Source organism: Sander vitreus, chromosome 18 (assembly GCF_031162955.1).
Source record: "Sander vitreus isolate 19-12246 chromosome 18, sanVit1, whole genome shotgun sequence".
NCBI lineage: Eukaryota > Metazoa > Chordata > Actinopteri > Perciformes > Percidae > Sander > Sander vitreus.
This window is the reverse complement of record NC_135872.1, coordinates 17,041,104-17,066,041: the sequence shown is the minus strand read 5'-3', so window position 1 is coordinate 17,066,041 and position 24,938 is coordinate 17,041,104. Positions and strand designations below refer to the sequence as shown.

Below are 24,938 nucleotides of genomic sequence, written 5' to 3'. Positions count from 1 at the left end.
TCCTCCTGGCATAACCGGTTTTCTTTCTTCCTGGAAGGTTCTTGCTGTTACTGTGCCTCATCACTTGCCTGGTGTCAACTTGGGAGCTTGTTATTCAGTGGTCTTCTCCAATTCAGACCACCTTGTGTGCAGACAGATAGAAAGACTGGAGAGGGACAGAGGGAGGAATGGAAATGAAGGGATGCCGCAGTGTGCGCTAAAGGGCCTGCATGGAAAGGCCTAGCTCAAAAATGATGTGTCATGTGTATGTATGTGTCCTATTCAGGGACAAAAAATGTATTAACAATTGACATTTTAGGGTGAAGATTTGTTTAATTTATGATTATGGTTGAGGGTTTAGTTAAGGTTAGAGTTAAGTCTCAAGGGGATGAATGTAGTCCTTTTAAAGTAACAATAACAATGTGTGTGTGTGTGTGTGTGTGTGTGTGTGTGTGTGTGTGTGTGTGTGTGTGTGTGTGTGTGTGTGTGTGTGTGTGTGTGTATTTGTGATTTTATGTGTTTGTATGTTTGGTAGTTTACAGTATATGCAAATGATTTCTGCATATGCATAATAAAAAAAAAAATCCATTCAGACTAGTACTGTTAAGTTGAATGTTCAATGCAGTGTATGGAGCCCCTAAACTGGCAAAATGTAGTGGAAGGACCAGACAAGACAAAAAGTGTAACTGTATACAAAGTATTACGTTAATGAATACTATTGTTATTAATATATTAAATAATAATTAAAAGTGGTGTGTAAAAAGAAAAAAATAATGGTTATTACTGATTCTAAATAATGATTTATGTTTCTTTTGAACTCATATCCCATTGGGAAAAGGAGTGTAAAAATAAAACGAGCCTGAGAAAGATAAAAACAAAACAAAAAACAAGACTGAAATCAATAAAGCTTCAATTTATTTTATTAACAAATTAGCAAAGAAAAAAAGATAAACATAAAGATGTATCTTTCTTTTTTTAATCATCTAACTAACAATAGAATTGACTTATCTTTTACATTTCTTTTGATGTTTTGTTAGTTTCAGGGCTCCACAGTAGTGCAGGCTGCAGCTCGTTAAAAGTATAAAGAACGTAGAGGAACATTGTAATGTGCATTATTATCACACTGTTGATTTAAAAGATGAGTACTCTTTTTTTTTTTTTTTTTAAAGCAAATCCCGAAACCGTGTGCAGAAAACAGATATGGTTAAAGACCATAATGGTGTTACACTCATTGACTTACTCACTGATAGAAACCAAAGCTAAGTTTTTAAATGGTCAGTTTTTATTGATCACATTCCAGTTAACAACGACAGACATAAAGAAACATAACTGTGATAAACCGTACATTCTCTTCCTCCTCCGGTTCTTTACATCCTCCCTTCCACTTCAGTCAGACACTCCTCTCTTTTGGCTCTCTCTTCCTTTCTCCGGCTCTTCATACAGTACTCGTCAATTCTTGTCCTCCCTCCACACTCCTCTTGTTCAGAGCTCCTCGGAGTGGAAAGCTGAAGTTCAGAACAGAAAACGGCGTGTGCATCAGTCCCAATTATTTCAGGTATGAATATTAAACCCCAAACTGTAGGAAGCAATAACTATTAAGCTGCCTTCATAACATAATTATCTTATCTTCTGTCTTTTCTTCTGTTGTTTTGACCTTGTACCTCTGTAAATTAACAGTTTCTTGTGTTTAAAATAACTGTGACTAACATATCTTTCTGCTACTCAATCGGAATAAGACCTATTAGGTGTTGTTGAAGCATTGTGAACTACATTAGCGCTCCAGTTCAAGTTTTCACTACAGTTAATTAGCAGTATTTTTAATGGGCCGTTGGTTCTGATAATTGAATGAAGAAGATGAGACTGGAAGTTTATTTTTATGCCTGATATATTTCCACAATTTAGCGGGTTAAAAGGGCGTCATATTCATTATAACTGTTAGTCAGTGAGTGATTATGCTCTGACAGCTCCATCATCTATCTGCACGGCCTGGATTATAATGATGGGCATATCATTTGCTTTTCAATACATTTCCATGCTGATTAACAGTCCTAATTCAGAATATTAAAATGTTTCATGCATTATTTGGTGCATGTAAATGCTATGTCTCGAATAAGATGTCAGGGAGATAAGCATCTTATTCACAATCTTAGTTATGAATCGTCTTTGTCATGAAATGGTTAATTAGTATGAGGGGATGTTTTCTTACATGTGATGGTTTCAGTTAGCTGGTGAATACCTTCCTCCTCCTCATCAGGAGCTACCAAACTGGCTGCAAAAGTCCATATCATCTCCAACCAATCGGTGCTCTCCTGAGCAGTGACATCAACTGGGACTCCAGCAGGGTTTGATTTTATTGGACGAAAACCACCTAAAAGGAATAAAGAAATAGAACAATAGCTCAGAAAAACAAAAAACAAATACATTGTAAATCAGCGTATAGTGGGATACAATAAAATATTTAGATAGAAGATATTTTAACGAGCAAAATTGAACTTGAGAAAGTAAAGCGTGATTGTGATGACGGCTCTCTGCTTGCCTCTAGCCTTCAAACCTCTCTTAGCGATGGCAGACGGAGGAGGGAGACCTGAGGGGGAGAGACACACAATGTTTTCAAAGACATCATGACGGGAAGTGTAGAGCACAGCTTGAAGAGAGACAAAGAAAAAGATACAAAGTGGGAAAAGACACACAGACGAGAGAATCCATAAAGATAGATAAAGTCACACAGAAGAACAATCTTCATATTTTCAATCATTCGCAGCCACCTACAGCTTTAGATGTATTGTTTTGCTGTTATTATAGCAAACATGATTAAAAAAAAGGAATTAAAAAACACACCCAAAACACTCTCCAACTTACAGAACATGTTAGAACTTACTGTACTGTATCTCTCAATGATGCGGAGGACATGCTGGATGAGAACACAGCAAAAAACGGCAACAACTTAACCAAGTTTTTAGCAGCATTTCTATATAACCTTTGGTTTCCACTTCAGTAGTCTGATATTGCGACCTCAAACACGTGCCAAAACACTATTTCTAATAACTCACACCCTTTGTAAAGGTTTATAAGTTGGAAATAATACTTTTATTAATGATTAATTAAAAATGTAAATGCTTTATAAATCAGTTGTAAGACAATATTAAGAATGGATTTTGGGTTGCCAGGTTTGTGTTCTTCCTCCCCCAGCAGCTATACCAATTATTACAATTTAAAAGTGCAGACTTAATGGCTAATCATACAAATTATTCATTAACTTAATAACTTTTATAATTACAAATGTTTTGTGGTTGAAACCTGTAATGCTGATTGATGACCTAGAACACCATTAACAACTGTAGACTCGATGCCGTCTTCAAAAGTTAACCTTAACAATTAATTAATAACTTGACAATTAATGTCTAACCAGGCATGGAGATTTTTAAAACAAACCCAAACATTCTTCCTTTTTAATGGCTTATGACTGAACTTTACAGCATTAATAAATGCTTTATTAATGTTATACAGCTGTCACCTACAACTTGTGAATCCTTTATAAAGGGAAACAGTGGGTAAGGTCAGGGTTCAACGGTTAAAGGTGCCGTAGGTAGGATTGTGAAGATCCAGGACTTAGCCAAAAAATTTGAAGCTCAACAACTTCTCAGTCCCTCCCCCCTTTCTGCTAAAGCCCAAAATGGTCTCCTAAGCCTCTCCCCCCACAAGCGAGAATGAATGTGTGTGCATGAGCAGTGATTATTTTTCTACATGGACACTATTCACAACGGCTTTGTCCCAGCGGCTGCTCTCATTAATCTATCTTTTTTTTATATTCCCTCTCCCAGGTGGAAGAAGCTTTGTGCCTGTTTGTTGCCCAATGTGGAGGAGTCGTATAAATGATCCTCATAAACAGCTGATTAATGCACTGACATTTCTTTTGATTGGCACTCCAGACAGAGACACCAGGAATAGAAGGCCAGCATTTCCCCCCCGCTAACTCTCTGTTGTCCTTTCATTGCCGTTATTTATTCATTCAGTCTCTCTTTACCCGCTTTACCTTTCTACCTTCTGTCCTCTTTTGTTTATCTCTCTTATTCATTTATCTTCTTCTCTCTTCTTTCTTTAAATCTATTTTCTGTCTCAGTCTTATTCCATGATCTCATCCTGTGTCTCTTTTTCGTCTGCCTACTTCTCTCTACCTTTTATTTTGGTGCAGTTTAGCAGCCACATCAAAATGATAAAACACAAAGAAAAGAGATTAAAAATACAAATTGTGCCGCAAAGATAAAAACAAAAAAACCCAGGGGTGCTTCTGAAAAACCTCTCAGAAGAAAAGAGCATAAAGTAGCTGGAAGAGATGCATCTGAGCTAGATAAGAAAAGCTAAATGATACAGAGTTTTGTTTGCTTGTTTTAAAGAAAATAAACACTGGATGATTGTAACATTTCCATCTGTCTCAATCTAAGTAGGTTCCATTTTAGAATAATCACATACATTATGTAAGAAGTTGCCTCATGCCTCTCTGTCAGATAAAGAAGGAACAGGAGTTTGATGAGATGACTGATTAAACAGATTCAATTATCCTATATGCCTAGTGTGTGTGTCTCTGTCTCCTCATTTCTATTCTTTTCTGATGCTACGTTGTCTATTCTCTTACTCTCTCTCTCTCTCCACACACACACACACACACACACACACACACACACACACACACACACACACACACACACACACACACGCACACACACACACACACACACACAAGCTATTTCACAACAGGGAGAATTGCACTTCTTCTTTAATGTCTGAGAATGTCTCCTTGTCGTTTCATTTACACACACTGGCCTTTATTGAAATGTCATGATGGAAGAAAAGCCTTGTGATTAAAAATGCAGCCCAGCATTTTGTCATTGTCAACTTGCATATTTGCTTCAGAAAATGGAAGATAACTATAATGTGCAGGGGACGCTTTGCTTTTTGTGGGCATTTACTCCTCAGCTCAGCACTATCCTTAGCCCTGGGAGAAACGTGTCTTACTCTCGTAGACTTAGAGAAAAGAGTTGTAATTGTGTTGATATCACTGCATGAAATAAATAAAATGCCACTGAGGGACTTAATCTCATCAGGCCGAGAGATTTATGTCGTCATTAGACACAATAGTCGTAACCCAATACCTATGTCTATTTTAAGCCTGTGTATCACACAGCTTCTTAGTCATGTAGCAGGTAGAGGAAACACAGATGTACCCTACATGCAATTTCCCACTAGTAATGCAGACACACATTTTGAATTGTCATGCACATAAAGACAGGGATGGAGAATACACAGACTGCTGACAAATTAAAGGAAAACCTGAATAAATGAGTGAAATGGATCGGTCACACAGATGTCAATTTACCCAATTGTGAACTAATGGGAGATTTTTGAGGAATATGTCAGACAGCGCTCTCTTTTTTCCTTTAATATGCCATCCATCTGTAGCTGAAAGGCTTATAAACAGTTTGCATTTTAACAGCAGACAAGAACAAACAAATGTCAGTAACTAAGTTAACAAAAGTTTTACATCAGGAAACAATGCTCAAAGGGTAAATCATCCCTGAAGACTTAAGCTAGCACAGCGGGTAAGCTAGCCACATATATTCCTAAAACCAAGCCGTCTTGACAATGCTAACCTTTGACAGAACGGAGAGCTGGAGAGTCCAAAATCGAGAAAGCTATCGTAGCTTATTAACTGTGTTGCACCACTGAGTTTAATTAAACCCTCCTTTATCGTAGCATTGCTCCACAAAAGGGAAAAGGTTTGCAGATGGTTATGAGACAGCAGTCAAAGGTACAAAATGCATCTACTGAGCTAATGAGCTTGCTACTGTAATTGACTCGCTAACTGACATTTAGCATTTGAACTTATTGTAAGTACCGGGACAGTAGTGTAAGTTAGCAAGTTGACAGCTGGTGGAAAACATGCGCTGGTGATACATTTCAACCAATAGAGAGCACCAGGCTATATGTGCTGCTTTAGTTTTGATTTACCCTTTAAAATGTTACAAACAGAGGCTTGTGTTTGAAATACTGGACACATACTAGACAAGGATCATGTATAAATTTATCATCCCTGGTCTGGGGCAAGCAACGCTGTAATACAAGCAAGCAGTGCAGTCAAACTGTTAGTGGTTTGGCTGTTGTTGTTTTTACCAGAAGATAAACACACGGGGTCGTCACAGTATGATGTGTACTCTTTGGATGGGATGGCAGGTGATTGACAGCATGAGGATGGAGAAGAGGTGAAGGGTGGGGTTGAAGGAAGGAGGAGAGTGAGGAGAGGAGTTAAAGATGGGTGTGTTGGATGTGTGAGGCAGGACTATCCTTACACTGTAGGATAGTCCAAATAGCTAATAATGTTGATGTGTAGTAGTGGTGGGGGTGATATAGTAGCAGTAGAATTGATAGAGAGGTCATTATCACGGTAAAATAACCACACACTGGAATTCACAAAAAATCAAAGGGATTGACTTCCTGTTGTGTGGTTGGAAGATCGGAGGCATTTTGACCTGTGTGTTCAGTCTGTTTAGATCATTAAATGCTAATGCTTTACCATTATGCTTATGTGACTATAAGCTAATGCTTTATTTTACAAGTCCATTTTTCTGAAACATTTTCCAATCATTTCCAACAAATAGAGCAATGGAATTTGTTACTAAATATAGAGAAAGTAGGAATGTCCTTGAAAAAAAGCTTAATTTATATAACAACATACATTCATTCATTATTGAAAACCTTTTTTTCCCCATACTGTAAATAATTAAAAAAGGATTGAAAAATCCTTGCCTGTAGACCAATTTCACATTTTCTATCTCACACGCTGGCAAATAATTATATCTAACGATTGAACTGTCTGTCTATATTCTTCTAGATTTAGTGCCAAATAGTTTATATCAACGACATTTTATGTACGGTTATTGTTCCAGTGCCGCCGGAGGTTCCACCCAGGGGTGTCACACACTGCGGGTGGAAATGGGATTGAGTACCCAGGGCCCTCATGTGAGGAGTAGAACCTTTCTACAGGGCCCAGAATTGTGTGCTACGACATTCTAAACTCGAGAACTGACAATCAACTTAGTTAGCATCCCAGATTTTGTGCTGCTGAACAAAATGAATGCTGAAGAGAGCGGCACGTTTGTTCTCTATGATTTCTCCTGTTATGCTGCAATCAGATGTTCCTCTTTATCTCAAGATATAAATGAATGGGTGAGCAGAGCCTTGTAAGCCTGATCACGATACCAGTGAGTAGGCAGTCTTAAGCAGAACGGAAAATGTTTGAAGGAGATCTTGACTGCTGCATTTACTTTAATCAATCGGTAACATAGTTGCGTTCTCAGGGAAACTTATTTTCTGTTATCTCATGACAATGAAGGAATTAAGTGTGATCACAGAACACGAAACTTGATTACTCAAGACAATTAACTTATGAGCTGGAGATAAGATTAGAAATACTGTACATGAGGAAACAAAGCTGCTCTCATTTTTGTAGTGCAGCAGGCAACGTATGTCATTTTAAAGAAGTACATGTCATCCAGAGAAATCATAACTTTAAATTAGATGACTACATTTATCTATTTTTTTTAAAATGATGACTGATAACTCCCTGTGACATTGTTATTAGTATGCATGTTAACAACAGGAAGTGCCCTTTCAATCCATTCTACCAGTGATGACACTGAAAATGAGAGGGAGTGGATAGACCTCAGTATGTACACAGCTGTATTTCTACACTTGTACATAAACTATCAACTGGCTAATTCATTTTAGAGTCTAGGTGAAGATGTGAGTGTGATAACTCTAAAAACAGTGTGTCATTTTTAATTTGTCCGTCTGTCAAGTGAAGGAAAACACACAACACACCACTTTAAATACAACCAGCACCACGATGTCGTTATTAACATGTGCTGAAAAGAAAAATAAGATGCCGTGTGTTTCCCCTAACTCGACACACGGACGTTGAAAATGACGACCTTCATTAAGCATGTCCACTTTTGAAGTCTGCTTCAAAAATGCCTGAAAGGTTGTTGAAAAATGCTCAGATGCAATATGGATGTTTAATATATGATATGTGAAGAATGGATATAAATGAGTTGAAGGAAAGTGTCATTAGGTATAATAAAACATTACAAGCACATTACAATCACATTATGATGGAATTATAATCATCGTTGAATGGTAAAATTGATAGCAAACCTTCACTTGAAATGCAAATTATCTATTAAAAGATTAAAATGACAATAAAAACTGAAATAATCAACAATGAGTCGTTACCTGTCAGAGTTTTATAGTCGAGCAAATCAAAAAGAACAATGGCAACTCCCGACCATGTGATGACCAGAGCCACAACTAGCAGCCAGGCCATCGGTGAACTAAAGGTCAAAATGACATCATCCAAAAATGTCTTGTGATTGGTCCGAGCTGGAGGGACCGCCTCCGTGCCGTTGGCTTGACTGCTCATTGGTGAAGAGAGCTGAGGACAGGAAGAGGGGTCGGGGGCAGAGAGAGAGAGAGAGAGAGAGAGAGAGAGAGAGGGAAGTTTGAAACAGCAGGACATGATTACGAAAAAGAAAGGAAGATAAGGAAGAGAGCAAGGAAGACGGACATAAATAAAGGTGGAGGAGGCACAGTTTTTGGATGACTGAAGAAAATTGTCTGCTTTCAAACCACATTAAAAATGCCAAAAGAAAATGCAAGAATAGATTGAGTTGAAACCCAAAAAAAGTCTGTGTCTGCTAATAAAGTGAGATGACATCACACAAATCTTAGCTAATTAGCTAACATAGCTAAAAGCTAATTTAAGCAAATTAGAGTAATGGGATTAGAATTATAAATTGCTGTTTTGATTAACATTTTTAAAGTCACAATTTAGTATTTCATTAAAGTGTGATTTAAAAGAGAATGACAAAAAGCCAAAACCTCTGTACCCAGAATGCTTCTTTTGATCTCCATTTTTTTTTCTTCAGTTAGGCTCTCTTTTCTTCTAGTCCAAAGTCCAAAATTGGGGGAGCACCCCTTTAAATATGCATTCACTGATTTTTTTGGTCATCAGGGGGCAGCAAAAAAAAGCTGGAAACACAACTTTGACATACAGTATTATCACCTTTAAACTTGATATGGTGAACTTAGACATCTAGCACATGCAGAGCAACCAATCAGCATTCAGTTTTTTGCTGAAAACAGCTGCCTGCTGCGGTGGGAGCTAACCAGAACAGTTAAGTTGCCAACCTAAAAACCAAAGCAATGATTGGAGCGACACTTAAAAAGCTACGTAGAGCTAGAGCTGGGCAATATATCGATATTATATCGATATCGTGATATGTGACTAGATATCGTCTTAGATTTTCGATATCGTAATATGGCATAAGTGTTGTCTTTTCCTGGTTTTAAAGGCTGCATTACAGTAAAGTGATGTCATTTTCTGAACTTACCAGACTGTTGTAACTGTTCTATTATTTAACTTTACCCACTTAGTCATTATATCCACATTACTGATGATTATTTATCAAAAATCTCATGGTGTAAATATTTTTGTGAAAGAACCAATAGTCAACACTACAATATCGTTGCAGTATCAATATCGAGGTATTTGGTCAAAAATATCGTGATATTTGATTTTCTCCATATCGCCCAGCCCTACATAGAGCTGACAGGACCTACATAGTCGGTGGATCATTTTCTGTTTGTCTGTCACTATGACTGTTCTCTGAGTTCTCTCCAAAGTCTCTAAGTTTTCCAAGTTCTCTAAAAAATTGCCAATCTCACTATTAAAATTGTCAGTATTTATGAACATTTATAGTAATTAGACGGCAATACAAATAGCATCTGATTTAGAAGATTATGATTAAAAAGAGATGCAACAAATTGTCTGCCATTGGTGGTAGATTTCTCTTGCCCAAGGACACATGGGAAGACAATTAGCATTAAAACACACCTGTTGAAAAAGAAATTCAAAATAAATTAGAGAAATTGTGGGGTTGGAAGATCTACTTTGCCGTGAGGCCTTTGGTATGAAAACACAAGGTTACAGCCAATGGTAGTATTGGTGGTATTGATACTAATGTCCTGATATTGATATCTTCCCACCAGATTCACCACTAAACCCAATTTGTGTAACTTTAATATGTGCTTAATGTGATTGGCATCTATAGTATGTACAATGTGCCTGTCTGTTGAACTCATCTTAGCATGTCTTTTTGATTAATGCACACAGCAGCTGTGCTCAGTGAATAATTCAAGTATGTTTTTCTTTATATGAGGATAAGTATGAGCGATATGAAGAGAAAGAGAGAGTGACAGACAGACAGAGATACCCGAGGTGATGAGGAGATTAATTTCCATCTCACTTTGAAAAATCTGCTCTACAAGATAAGTCACTTCTCCAAAGAAAGTTTTCATCATTGTATGGTGGCGGGGCCGTGCTCCATAACATGATTATGTGCCTGCGTTAGGTTGTTTGTGTTCATTATACGGCGTGCTGCGACAAAAGCCTGAGATGATTTATTTTTCCTTCAGTTTCTCTGCCTGCCTCACACACAGCTTATCTGCAAATACAAAGTGATAGCTACACTGTTGTAGAGATTTTAATTCAAATAGGGACTGATATATATGCCCTTCTCGATATTATTAATGAGGCCCTTAAGGATGCAGATCCACATGAGTCCTGTGTGCTGGTCCAGCTGAGGCATTTAACACCAGTCATTATGACAATCACGTTGACACAATTAGGTGGCGGTTTGGCCTCTAATGGTTCTCATCTTCACTGTCAATTAATAGCTGAGCGTAGATTGGTGACAATGTCCCCCTCGCTCCTCATTATACTTATACAGGCTTACTCTCGATGCTTCGATGAGTAAATTGCCCATATTATAGCCTATTATGTAGCCTGTGCACTCACACCCAGGCAGTGTGCTAGATGAGCAAGAGTTATAATGAGTATAAGAGCTAGATGCAAAAAGCAAGAGTATTTTGGCTTGGCTGGATTAACCTATTAGAGGGCCCGATGGCACAATGTCGCTGTTGGGCCCCTATTAAACTCTCCATCAACTCACAACCAGCCCTCTGTGCATGTATACCTCCAAGTTCCCATCAATGATGGAGCATGGATCACTCTAAACATGGCAGCTAAATTATATGCCCTGAGACCAGTACTGTACTCCAGAATACTATTCAAATATTCAACCATCAAAACTACTATTCGACACGGGCGCATTATTGTCGCATGATGGTTCATCTGTGGTTTTAATTTGGTGCAGTAATGATGTACTGGCAATGTCTCAGATATGCATGTAATTACATCAGATATGCAGCGGTGGACGGTGTGGGTAAACAAGTCATAGTTGTTCTGTGTGACTGAAGACACTGCAGTGCAAGGCGGTAAAGCAGCGGTAAAGACACGGACGTTTTTCGTACCAGGAGTTTCATTATGGCACTTCATTGTGGTGAGTAGTCTAATTTTTCAATTTTTGTTTGCACTGTTTATAGCCTATTTTCTAATAAGATGTGTCCTTATGACAGCTTTTTCCACTGTGTGTCAATCACTATTGATGTTTTTCAATAAACAAATAACATTCATAAACTTCATGAAACCTGTGGACATTCCTGTTTATTGGCAAGATTGCTGTTCGTCGACTTTTGGGGAGTAGTGGATGACTACTAAACTACACTATTCGTTAATGGCTTAATGAGCACAATATAAACTGATAAATAATAAAGTCTTACAACAAGATTTTGACATAGGGCCCCTTGACAAGACAGGACCACAAGATTAGGTAATACATTTAAATTATCAGATTGAGTTGATGGCTGATATATTTTTGGCATCACTCTGCCTTCTTCAGAGCCCAAGTAATATTAAGTGATATAGCAGATATTCAGTAATGGATGCCTTTAAACTTTTCTCTGCTCATTTTTGACATGACTTCACTGTAACAATACTTTCATAAAGTTGGGGAATTTCTTGTATACGAACAAAAAAATCTATCCATCGACTGTACAATGTGATCCAGGATGGCTGTATATTGAGAACAATTGATGTGTTTTGATTCAGCAGGTTGTCTCACGCTGACCTTTATATTGCTGCATTCAGATAAACTACAAAATCAATTTAACATAATTCTGCCCACACACCCTCGAATGTGCAATCGTGTGTGCGTCTGATTCAAGAAAGCTAACCATTGATCTGGTGAACAACAGCCGGCGTGTGTCATTTCAGAAGTAGAGCTGAGTGAGTGAGTGTGTGTGTGTGTGAGTGTGTGTGTGTGTGTGTGTGTGTGTGTGTGTGTGTGTGTGTGTGTGTGTGTGTGTGTGTGTGTCTGTATATGTGTCTGTGTGTGTGTGCTGAGCATTGATCTAGCGAAGGCCTGGCAATGGCTGGTCAGGCCGACACATTGATCCACAGCAGGTAAAACAGTCACGATGTTCCAATGACAGAAGGTCGGAGCACAGTCTGAATGTTATACAGCAGAGCGAAGAGGAAAAAGCTGCTATCATCTACTTCGCCACTATTCTCCAAAGCATCTAATTACAGTATAGTTCTCTTCCATAGCCCATGTTTTATAGTAACTGTCGTAGCTTGAGTCACAGTGTGCAAACATTTCCCCCTCGCAGTACGTATTTATCCGTCCTGATGACCCAAACCACCTGTTGTTAAGTGCTGAGCTTATCTTCACACACACACACACACACACACACACACACACACACACACACACACACACACACACACACACACACACACACACACACACCACAAGGACACCAACTGCTGCTGCTGCCTCCTCCACACCAAAGGAATGAGCAGAATTAGAACGATGTGGGCGCAGGCAACTATCTGGTGTTTGAGGGCAAATGAAAGGCGACAAAGGCAGCATGGAGAGTGTGAGTCATTCAACACATCCTTATACCTAAACGACATCATAGGTTGATTTCTAAAGACTCCCAAAAACGGCACATACGACCGTTCTATTTACTTACTTGAGATCCTGTTGAGGGCCCTGATCCCTAGGATGGGAACTACTGTGAACTACAAACTGTATATAGAGTAATGAAAGGAGCTCCACCTTGACCAGCTACAACAGTGAAATACTTTTGATACTTTAAGTACATTTTGCTTACAGTACCTATGTACTTCTCCCGAAGTAGGATTTTGAATGCAAGATTTTTTTGTATTGTACATTTGTTTTTGTATTTTTGCATTGTAGTATTGATACTTTTTCTTGATGATAAAAATACTTCTTCATTACTTGAGAGTAAAATATCAGCTTGGCATTAAATTGAAGGCAATGAAGCATACTACATTTCTTTGTAACAGGATAAGCGGATAAAATAATTCTTAGCTTATGTGCACAGATAATGAAAGCAGGGCATTACATGCGAACCATTTCTCTTGCTTACATTTGAGCAATTACATATGGCACTGTCAGAAGAGGGAAAAAGTAAATAAGAGAGAACATAGGTAATTGATTGATGAAGTTTTTTTTCAAATGCAGTTGTTCCCAACCTGGAGGATCCCAAGACGCATCTGAGAGATCCCAGGATGATATAAGGGAAAAGAAAGAAAAAATATAACATTTCTTTCTCATGAAATACTGAATACTTTCAACTCTTCAAGCCTCTAAAAATCTCTCACCTGAAACAATTAGGCTAGTGTTTGATTGGACTGCTCATAAATAATTCCCACATGACCTAATCTGTGTTAAGGAAGCACAAGTACAGTATAGGTCACAAGCCAAACAGGTTGGAAACCATCGGTTTAACAGGTGCGTACGAGAGTTCCAGACAAGAGTCTATGAGCAAAAATGTTGCTATTTCTATACATTTTCTACGGACAAGTGTCAGAGTTAACAACCTTTTTTTTCAACTGATCATTTAAAAATGTTTTATCTCATGTGCACACTTGATATGCTTGTAGTCACAACAAAAATAATGTAGACTTAGTACAAAAAGTAAGGAAATTTGTGTTTGGTAGATTATTTCTCTGTGGTAACAATGCTTTTTCGCAATAAATCTTATACCGTTGGAAAGCCTGTTTAGTTCCCTTTCAAATGGTGCCACATTTGTAAGGAACATACATTTGTGGGATGAGCAGCAGCGCTGAGTATGTGGGGGGCGCCCATGAAAAATTTGCCAAATCTTCTCTGCCAATGCCAAACAGCTTATTCTGCCATTGACTCGTTTGGTGTTTGGTGGATTGGATGATTGAAGTTTGAAGAAACAAGACATATTGGCAATTTAACAATTTATTCATTTCACAAACAGGAGCCTCAGTAGCGTGTGGAAGAACCATATACAGCCACAACAGCCTGGCACCTCCTCCTCATGCTGGTCACCAGCCTGGTCACACACTGGATGGCATCCCATTCTTCAACCAGCATTTGTAGCAAGTCAGCCAACGTGGTTGTGTTGGTCACTCTTGCACGAACAGCACGCCCAAGCTGATCCCACAAGTGTTCAATGGGGTTGAGGTCAGTACTGCTGGCAGGCCATTCCATCCTGTCCACTCCCACATTCTGGAGGTAGTCTCTGATAAAACCCGCCCTATGGGGGCGGGCGTTGTTCTTGGAGGATAGAGTTCTGTCCCAGACTGTGGAGATATGGGATTGCCACTGGTTGCAGAATCTCATCTCTATATCTCTCTGCATTGAGATTGCTTCCAATGATGACAAGCCTAATTTTTCCGGTGAGGGAGATGCTGGCCCACACCATCACACCGCCTCCACCAAAAGGTGTTACTCTATCGGTGCAACAATCAGCATAGCGTTCTCCGCGTCTTCTCCACACTTTGACCCTATGATCCAACTGCCATAGCCAGAATCTGGACTCATCACTGAACATGACGTTCCTCCACATGTTCAAATTCCAGTGCACGTGTTGCCGACACCAGCGCAAACGGGCCTGACGGTGAAGGGCAATGGCAGAGAAGATTTGGCAAATTTTCATGGCCGCAACCCACATACTCAGTGCTGTTGCTCATCCCACAAATGCATTTTCCTTACAAATGGGGCATCATTTGAAAGGGAACTAAACAGGCTTTCCAATGGTATAAGATTTATTGCCAAAAAGCATTGTTACCATAGAGAAATAATCTACCAAACACAAATTTCCTTACTTTTTGTGCTAAGTTTATATCTGCAAGTGGCAATATAAGGATACAGTGTGGCATTAAATGGATTAATATTTTGTTTAACATGGTTTTCCCACATAAACGTTTTTAAAAACTCTGAAAAGGGGCTGGAAGCACTACTACTACTTCTACTAGAAACATTAGAGATTCAGCCATACCTGTTTGAGTCTCACGGCAGGTTCAGACAGGAGGCGAAGATAGGAGGCAGACGCGCTGGGAAGCTTTCTGGACCCATGTTAACCATGTTAACCAATTGGGCCTTTCATCACGATCTGCAGCGATAGTTTCAGCATCCTGTCTGAACCCGCTGATGAACAGCAGCTACAATGACACTGTGTTTTCAGTTTATTTATTCTACAAAGTAAAAAAAAAAATCACAATGTAAGGATACATTAATGAGACGAAATAGCCAAAACTGCATAGCGCCCCTTTAAGTAATGTGTACAGCACACCCAAGGGAGAAAAAGAAAGACATTGTAGCTAACATGTAGATTATAACACAAATGTTCATTAGTTTTGTCAAGTTGCTGTTTTCCACCTTATAAAGTTTGGCAGTATTTCCTTAGCAGCTAACCTTTAGTAGATATTTTAAATGGGAATACGAAGGAATAACTAGGTAGACCTCCAGCATGCAGTATCAGATCATTATTATAAAGTTCAGCCAGAGTGACATGGATTTTTACAGTACCTTGGGCTTTGAGTTTGCTGGATGTTTAGTGATAACCTTCAGTCCTTCAAAGACTCTGGAAATGCACCGTTACCATAGAAACGCGCATGTAACTCCTTCGTTAAATCCTCTTTGGCCCCAGTTGATTGTGAGAAAAAGACGATTGAGGGAAAACGCTCAAATCCGGCAGCAGAAAGCGTACAGCGATTGTAGTTAAGCTGGATCACAGCAGGTCTAAAAATACACTAAAACCTTCCCCACAGGAGAAAATGGAAGGAAAGCCAGAATACAGCTCTTTGGATTGTTTATTGTTGTTGTTAATTTCAAAGTTCTTCTTGAAGGATTCAGTTTGTGTTCAAGAGTCAAAGTTTCTGATCAGTTTCTAGCTGGTTAACTGCTAGACAGTAAAACAGAAAGAGAGAGAGACCGACAAGGGGTTGACATACTGAGAGTCACCCTGCCCCCTCTGAGGGTCCAAAATAGAGAGATAGTGGAAGTGAAAAGAGGGGGGAGACAGTGGAGTGGAAGAAAACAGGGCATATAGGAGCAAAAGATCAAGGAAAAGGAGGAAGAATAAAGAATAAAGTGAAGAGGAAAGGGTCTAAAAGTCTTCTGTGCCGTGTGTATGTGTGTCTCGGAAACACAGAGCTTATTAATCATGTTTTAATGATGGAGGCAGCCAGAGGCAGCTAACAGCTGAAGTTACATCAGTGTTCCTCTGAGAGGCTCATTATTCCCTTCCTGACCTCACCTATACCGGACCTGTCCACTGCAAAAATATCAAGTCAATTCCCTTACACCTGTAAAGTGACTGAAGAAGTGCTATCATTGATTTAGTTACATTGAGTATATGCTTTAGTATGATGGTGGGTCCTCCAACAACAACAACAACAGCACCAGTTACACAACAGGAGACCAAACTTTGTGCACTTTGTGCCTTCAACAACAACTTTAAATATGAAGTACTTAAACTTTTGAATCTCCCAACCATTCTTCCAACTATTCTTACACTTTCTCCAGGGGAAACACATTGCCTCCTAATATATACACCTTGTCAAACAGATGTTGAAGTGAAGATTAAATAAAGCAATAAATATCTCGTCGAGCCCCATGCGAGTTCTTAAGTCCTGTCAAAGCCTGTTTTTGATGCCCAGTTTAAACGAGGGTTTGTGTGCAGTGGGAAGAAGTAACCTGACCCCCAGTCTTGCCCTGGGAGCCTGCACTGCAGAGGCTATAATTAGAGATACAGATAGCAGCTGGTGTTAACATTAGACTGGACTGCTTTATATGTAGGGCGCACAGAGGGGGCTGAGGGCTGGAGGACATAACGCAACACAAATCAACACACACACACCGACACACACACACACACACACACACACACACACACACACACACACACACACACACAGATGCAACACATACAATTCAGGTCCTAAATTCTGTAAGACCATACACATTTAAAAGTTAGGGACTGTAGGGAAATAACTGTGTTGGGGAGGGGGCTGAACTTTACATTTCACTTTTTTTTACCAAGCATTATTACTGTAATATTTTCTTTGGATCCTCTCCAGAAAGGTTTTGACTACCCCGCCTTTAGCCAAATATATGTCACATGTGTGTCCCACATATCTGTCTCCTTTCTTTTCTTGGCTCAGCCACCCAATAAATGTTTACTGTTAGCCACATTTAGATTTTTTGTTATTTATCTGTCATTACATTGTTTTGTCAGATAGCTGCTACACCCACACACACACACACACACACACACACACACACACACACACACAAAAAGTGTATACCCGAGAGACATGTTCTAATTAAACAAACCATCCAAAGTAGCTGATGAAACTAACAGCAATCAACAAGAACACTCACGTCTCGCTCTCTCTAAAAAGAATGTTTTTTTTAAAAGTAAACGACTGCAGTCTTCCCCATATCAACATATTTGGTTGTCTATTCTCCAACAGTATATAACACTTTGCTAGTTGAGAGGTGATATTAACTAAAATATAAAGACATCACCAAAATGTGCTATTGTAGTATGTACAAGTACAAGTACTGTATGTATAAGTAAAGTACAACCTTGAATTTGTACTTAAAGACAGTACTTGTAAATGTACTTATTGTAGTTACATTCCACTATTGTTTACAGCATACTCTATGATCTACAAGAGAAGACAAAAACGATCTCATTACTGTAAATGAGACTTTGTTGTGTTCCTGTAGACCATCATATTATTATTATCACATATCGTTGAACAATCATCACCAGATAATTAATCGTATCAATTAATCGCTATATTTATTCTTTTTGTTATGTTACTGTAAAAAATACACATCTATATTGCCTCTTCTGTCTTCTTGCATTTAGGTCTTAGAAAAGCACAGGTGTAACTAATGATATTAACAGTGGCTCTGTTCCATTTAAAGGCTCTGCTCAGGTGTTTTCACTTATTGTTTATTAGAGCTCCGCTCAGCTTGAAGTTGGAATGGTATAATTTCACTTACACTTCAATTGCTTTCAACTGTTACATGTCAACTGACATGATGCATTGTGATCTCATGGTAACCTAACAGCAGTTGTGGAAGAAGTATTCATATCCCTTACTTTTACTAGTACAAATACCACACTGTAAAAATACTCTGTTGCAAGTAAAAGTACTCAATGCAGAAAAACCTTCACATTTTAGAAACTGGAAACGATCAAAATAGTTCTGTCAATCAACTAAATGTTTAATCATCTAATCATTTCAGCTGGACTTGTAGGCCTATATATTGTTGGGTAGTTTAATTTATTATAAAACATTGTATTTAATAAACTATATGTGTTTTGTGTGCAAAAATTAATTTTTTTAACTAACTAGTAACTATAGCTGTCAGATTAATGTTGTGGAGCAAAATGTACAATATTTCTCTCTGAAATGTAGTGGAGTAGAAGTAGAAAGTAGCATGAAAAGAAAAGAATGTTATACTAATTACTGTACTTATGCACCTTAAATTTGTACTTAAGTATAGTACTTGAGCAAATGTACTTACATTGTTACATTCCACCACTGCCTAACAGGAAAGCTGTTGCACAGAGATTCCAAGTTCATACAGTGAAATCATCAGAATGCGTCCAACTCTGTCCAAGCTGAACATTTTTAACATCAGCAAAAGTCCAAATATTGTTTCTTCTGGAAAATCACTTTTTTAGGGTGTGTCAAGTAGATTATTACAGGCAGTTTTCAGTGTTGCTGCTTGAATCCAATACCATCTGCATGATCTAAGTAGTAAATGAAACACAAGGCAACAGATAGTAGGCCTAAGTAAGCCTATTATAGTAAGTTACCATAGATACTGTAGTTGCCTCAGTGCAAAGAAATGTCTATTTTTATGCATGGACAGGAATTTCAGTGTTTCGTGAACCAACACCAACACTTCAACACACACACACACACACACACACACACACAAATAAAATCGTCTGGCAGTGTGTTTTTGGGTATAGGTATAGGAACTACTTTCTAGTAGTTTCTAAACTGTACAAGTGTGGTCTGTGTAAACCATCGGTGCCCCATAAATCCCAATTTAACTCCTGTATGCACCTTAACCACTTGGTTGCCATGACACCCCAAGGTACTAGCATAGTGACAAAATGCAGCTTCCTGGTGTTTTCTATTAATCCTACAGTCTGCAGACACAAGTCAGAAGGCATACTTGTTCTAGAGGGTTCCACACCACATGTCAGGTTTGTAGAAATGTAGAAAAATTGATTATCTGACTTACTGGTAACTAACAAAAAAGCTTTTACTGGACTCAGACCTTGGGATATAACACTAATTGGAGTCTTAAAGGTGTGACTTAAGGTCACGCCAGTAGTGACATACTAGAATTTGTAAAGTTAACATGAAAACCTTTCAGCTTGCTGAAAGGCATAAAGGAAATCAGAAGTTGCGGCCACACAATGCAGAGCCTTACGTGTTTGGGTCTACATGTGAATTGAAGCGCTGCTGGAAGTGCAACAGTTCTTGTTGTTGGAGCGATGTTTTGGTCCTGATCAGATCCAGCTGTGTCTCCCAGCTGCCACAGGTGTGTGCCTGTGCTTGTTCACTGTCCATGGTGCTGAACAGGCATCGGCAGGCACGGATAGCTCTGCCACTGTCCGAGGTACTGAACCTTAGCCAGGGCATGAGGAGCTGTGAAGTTCTCTGGGCTGAGGATTTCAAAGAGCCGAATATATCCTTTCATTTTGAAAGTGATGCTCTGAAGTTGAGTTTCATAAAACCTTTAAAAATCTCACAGCAGGAGGTTTCTGTGTGTTAACTCTTCAAAATGTATCTCTCTGTCAAAACAACACCCACACAAACTCATGGCGTAGCATCGATGCTACGCTGGGCTTTTAAGGAGTATACAGACAGAACTGTTTTCATACATTTTGTGGTTTCTGGCAGGCCCAAATCTATAAAAGCCTATTTTAATTTTGTGTTGGCACTTCGTGCTGTTTCCAGTGCCAGATTTAACAAACATATTTGGCTGTGACCAACTCCACCACTGGCTGCAAAAGACTAAAAAAAGCAAAATGTCTGCGTAGCTTTCAATTAGAAATGTATTTTGGGTCCACAGGCTGGCTCATGCTCTGTGTGCTCTGTGTTAGTAATGCTGCCACAGGGCCACAGCAACCTGTTTTGGACTTGCAGACAGCTGCAGGCCTTGAACCAGCAGAGAACGGCACCGAGTCTCAGTCACACATCTACCATACATTTCTGTCTCTCCGTTACACTCTCTGCTTCGTAATTACTGTCTGACTCCTTCACTTGCCTCCTGTTTTGTCTCCCTGTTTTGTCTCACCTTGTAGCTTCCCCACCTCCTCCACACTTCTCTTTGCTTCTCTTACTTTATGTCCTCCTTTCACCCTCACCTCTTGGTTCACTCAACCTGTTCTAGTTTCACTTCCCCCCTCTCCTTCTCTTCTGCTCCAGAAATTCCTTTCTTTACGTCTCCCTTCCTTTTCTCTTTTCACCTCCTGCACTCTATTGCTGTGTCTCAATTTGCGTACTTCTGTACTCACACTTGCTATTTTAAGTGGAGAACATATTCACACTGACAAGTATGGCAAAATGCAGTGCACTATGAGTACCCAACCCAGATGCTGCACTCATAATGGTCAAAAGGTTGGAGTACGGAATGCTGGACACTTCTCACCCTCTATGGTCGCCATCTTTGCTACAAAGATTAAGGGAAAGGACCACCGAAATTGTGGTGGTGACTGAGGAAGCTGCAGCAGTTGCTTCAGGGACCGAATTATACGTTGGCTGTGTGATCTCCACCTCGCGTGAAACAGGTGAGTAAGAAACAGTAGAAGCATGTTCATTTTTAATAAAATTGAAGTGAGAAAAACAAACCAGCAGATACTTTGGCAGATGACAATAGGTGGCGGTAATGCCACACTCGGAAGAAGGTGAAGATGAGGTCAAATGTTGTGATCATCACGGCCTAACGGCCATGTGCAGTTTAAGGCAACACTATGCTGTCAAAATTCACTCACTGCGTGAGTACATGTGTACACAGTGTACTACATGGAAGTGCACTAACGGAAACATACAAATTGTGACACAGCATATCTCTCTATACCACACACTGTCCCACTGTGTTTCTTTCCCTCCCTAAACACACACACATACACGCACACACACACACACACACACACACACACACACACACACACACACACACACACACACACACACACACAAACACATAACTCTTCTTATTAAATTAGTGATAATGTCACCATCCTCCCTCCCAGGAGGCCAGTGTTATTGACTTAATTATGCAAATGTAAACCAGCCCACAGCTATACTACTGATGGGATAAGACACACACACACACACACACACACACACACACACACACACACACACACACACACACACACACACACACACACACACACACACACACACACACACACACACACACACACACACACACTGTATGTAGGCTGTGTGTGCTGGCCAGGAAAGAGTTCTTGTTCTTGCTGTTTCAGATAATTATGTCAACCAGTGGAGTTGATGTGTGTATTAGCATGAAATCTGCTAAATCCAATGGGCCTGGGGCTTTTTATATCTGTCATTGAGTGACAATGTGTTAGTATAGAATACAATACAATAGAACAGAAAATTAAAGACCACAATGTAAAATGTGTATCTGAATATGTTACGCATTTGTACTGCTTAAGGTATAAAAAAATAAATAAAGTAAAATTATAGTTGATATTTTTAAAACTCTCTGTACCTCAGCATACTGTAATCGAAGACTTGGTGGTTTGATATGTCTTAGTGTCCTTGAGCAAGACACTGAACTTGGAAGTGCTCCCGATGTGTGTATGTGGGGGAAAAAGTCAATTTAACAATGTCTGCTAAGAATGTTTCATTTTAACAAATTCAGTTCTATTATATCAGACTTAAGAGAGACAGAACTGTTTTCAAAGATTTCATTCTCAAACTTTTAGATTTCTTTGGCTCCCCAAATATAAAAAGCCTATTTTACATTTGTGTTGGCTCTTCATTTTGTTTTCAATGCCAGCTTTAACAAATGTATTTGGCTGTGAACAACTCTTCGCAGGAAACAGACTGATGGCAATGCATGTCTGGTGGATGTATCCAGTACCTACCTGAGCGGCCAGAGTGCCTTCTGCAGTGATTTTGGCTTTGTGGCTCAGCCAGGAAGTAATTTTCTTCTCATCTTGACTCTGATCTGCCGCTCATGCAGTTTTTTTCCCGTCACACTGGCACTCGCTAGTCACAGTCGCCAAACCACACTGTGTCTTGATAGAAGTTCACAGACCTGGAAACAAAGTACTGGATAGTGTACAGTAAACAAACATGCACACACACACACACACACACACACACACACACACACATACACACACACACACACACACACACACACACACACACACACACACACACACACACACACACACACACACACACACACACTTGCAAACACAGTATTGGCAGAGGCAGGCCAGACAGATGGAAAGACAGCAGAGAGCAGGGAGGAAGTGGAAATTAAAGTCACAGTGTCAGGATGAACAATTAGAGCTCAGGGTAAATGTACACTGACTGACTGAGGTCAGTTCTCATTTTAACATTATTATGTCATTTATGCTATATTTAGCCTATTGAGATAGCCTTTAACTTTAACTTAATTTTGCACTCTTGCTTTGATTGTTTTTTTTTGTTATGTTTGAAGCAATTTTTTTTATTTTTTTTATTAATATCTGTTAAGTGCAATATCAATAAGTAAGATCTGGTCTGAACTACATTTTGACTAAAATTGTGGGGTATGCTAGCATTGCCATTGTTAGCTTGTTAGAATGCTGGGATTATGCTACTCTTAGCATCATAGAGCAGCTAACATGGCTGTAGACTCTTAGTCTTGTTAACAATGTTACAAAAAAAAGCTTTTCAGAGACAGGAAAATTAACAGTTCGACCGAAGCTAATAAAAGTCGATAAGAGTGACATTAATAGCAAAGCTGAATACAAATACAAAGCATAGTGCGTTTAAAACAACTGAGAGCAGAGTGTTGGTTTCAATTGGTAAATATGAAACCAAAAAAAGTGATAAATATGTTTTTTGTTTACCTGTCTAAGTGTCTGAGGGACTGACCGACTGATTTACTGACTCACTGACTGATAGAAAATGATATAAGAACATCTATTCAACACAGTTATTCAGGGAGGTGATGCTTTCTGTCTGGTCAAAGTGCATTAGAAATGAGGAGCTGCGTACTGTACCAGACATCATGCATTTTTAACCAATCAGTATCCTCTTTTCTACATCTCTTTCACCTTCTCTCTCTGTCTCTCCATTTTTCTCTGCCTTTTTTTTCCCTGTCTCCTCTCACTCTGTCTGTACTCTCAGTCCATCTCTAGCCTTATCTTTCTATCCCTCTCATCTGTTGTGTTGTCCTTCCTTTGCTCTTTCGCTCTCTGTGTTGCTCTGTATTTGTCTTCGCTCCAATCACTGTGTTCTCTCTGTCTTCCTGCGTCCTGTCTCGTCTCCTTGATTACATCATGAAAGACTGGAAATGTCCCGGTTTACTTTGTCTTAATTTGAATAAGAACATAGTCTGTCTGTGCGTCACAGCACAGACTCCAGAGTGGGACATGTAGACATCCAGAGACTTGGGCGCCTGGGTAGCTCACCTGGTAGAGCAGGGGCCCATATATAGAGGTTTACTCCTCGACGCAGCGATCGCAGGTTCAACCGCAGGTTCGACCGCAGCTTCGACTCCGCCCTGCGGCCCATTGCTTTATGTCATTCCCCCTGTCTCTCCCCTTTCATGTCGTCAGCTGTCCTATATAAATAAAGGCCCACCCCCCCAAAAAAAAGACATCTAGAGACTCACACAGCTATCGTTTCAATCAAAGGCATTCATACAAAAATATTGAAGGGTTGGTTCACCAAATTACATAAAAAGGAAAACACATGTTCTCACTTTCCACTACTTGTGTCGACCCATGCCGATAGTTTTGGCTTCATTTGTCCAAGTTTTAAGATATTGGTCAATTTCTGTTGAGACTGCAATACAAAGGAGGTGAATGGAAGTTTGTTTGTGGTGCTCACTAGGTTGGAAAATTACATTTAAAAAACTCTCACAGTAACCTTTCTGTCTTTGGTACTCTAATCCATAAGGATGGGTGATACCAGAAAATATACATGTACGAAGATCACTGATACGTATCACAGAGGAGTGAATGCATCATTTCTTGGCCACTTCTGAATGGAATTACCACTAAACATTAGGCATTTATTTTCACTGTTCTCTTTTAATTACTTAATCGCATGCATGTTAAAATGTGAGCCAGCTTTTAATGATAAATAACAAATGTTAATCCTGGGAATTTTCTGAACTAACAAGGTGATCGCCACACAACAGCAGCAGAGAAGAAAAAAGCACTAGAAGAGTGTTCATGTGCCCAGAATGTGAACTAATTGACACTTGTATCGATACTTCAAACTAGACCTATCATCTGTATCAATACATAATAATATATATATATATATCTCTACAGAGAGTTACCATTGGAAGAACTGCTACTACGTCTAAAGAAATATGAAATCTGTTGACAGTGTGTTTTTAAGATTATGGTAAATA

At 39.2% G+C, this 24,938-nt stretch overlaps 1 protein-coding gene across 1 annotated transcript; it reads right to left on the bottom strand.

The window, feature by feature from the left end:
• Positions 1-1,461: 1,461 nt before the first annotated feature.
• trdn (triadin) lies at positions 1,462-8,452 on the bottom strand. The gene is made up of 5 exons (XM_078275413.1): positions 8,266-8,452; positions 6,148-6,189; positions 2,531-2,623; positions 2,216-2,347; positions 1,462-1,484 (listed from the first exon to the last, which is right to left on the bottom strand). Exons 1-5 carry the CDS (start codon positions 8,450-8,452, stop codon positions 1,462-1,464), a joined length of 477 nt encoding a protein of 158 aa, XP_078131539.1.
• Between the last annotated feature and the right edge of the window lie 16,486 nt (positions 8,453-24,938).

What these genes read in the sequence shown, in the direction of transcription:
- trdn (XM_078275413.1), bottom strand. Translation starts at nt 8,452, where the DNA reads ATGAGCAGTCAAGCCAACGGCACGGAGGCGGTCCCTCCAGCTCGGACC. An exon ending in CGACTATAAAACTCTGACAG is followed by an intron (nt 6,190 to 8,265) that starts GTAACGACTCAT and finishes TCCCATCCAAAG; the next exon opens with AGTACACATCATACTGTGAC. An exon ending in CCCCGTGTGTTTATCTTCTG is followed by an intron (nt 2,624 to 6,147) that starts GTAAAAACAACA and finishes TCTCTCTTCAAG; the next exon opens with CTGTGCTCTACACTTCCCGT.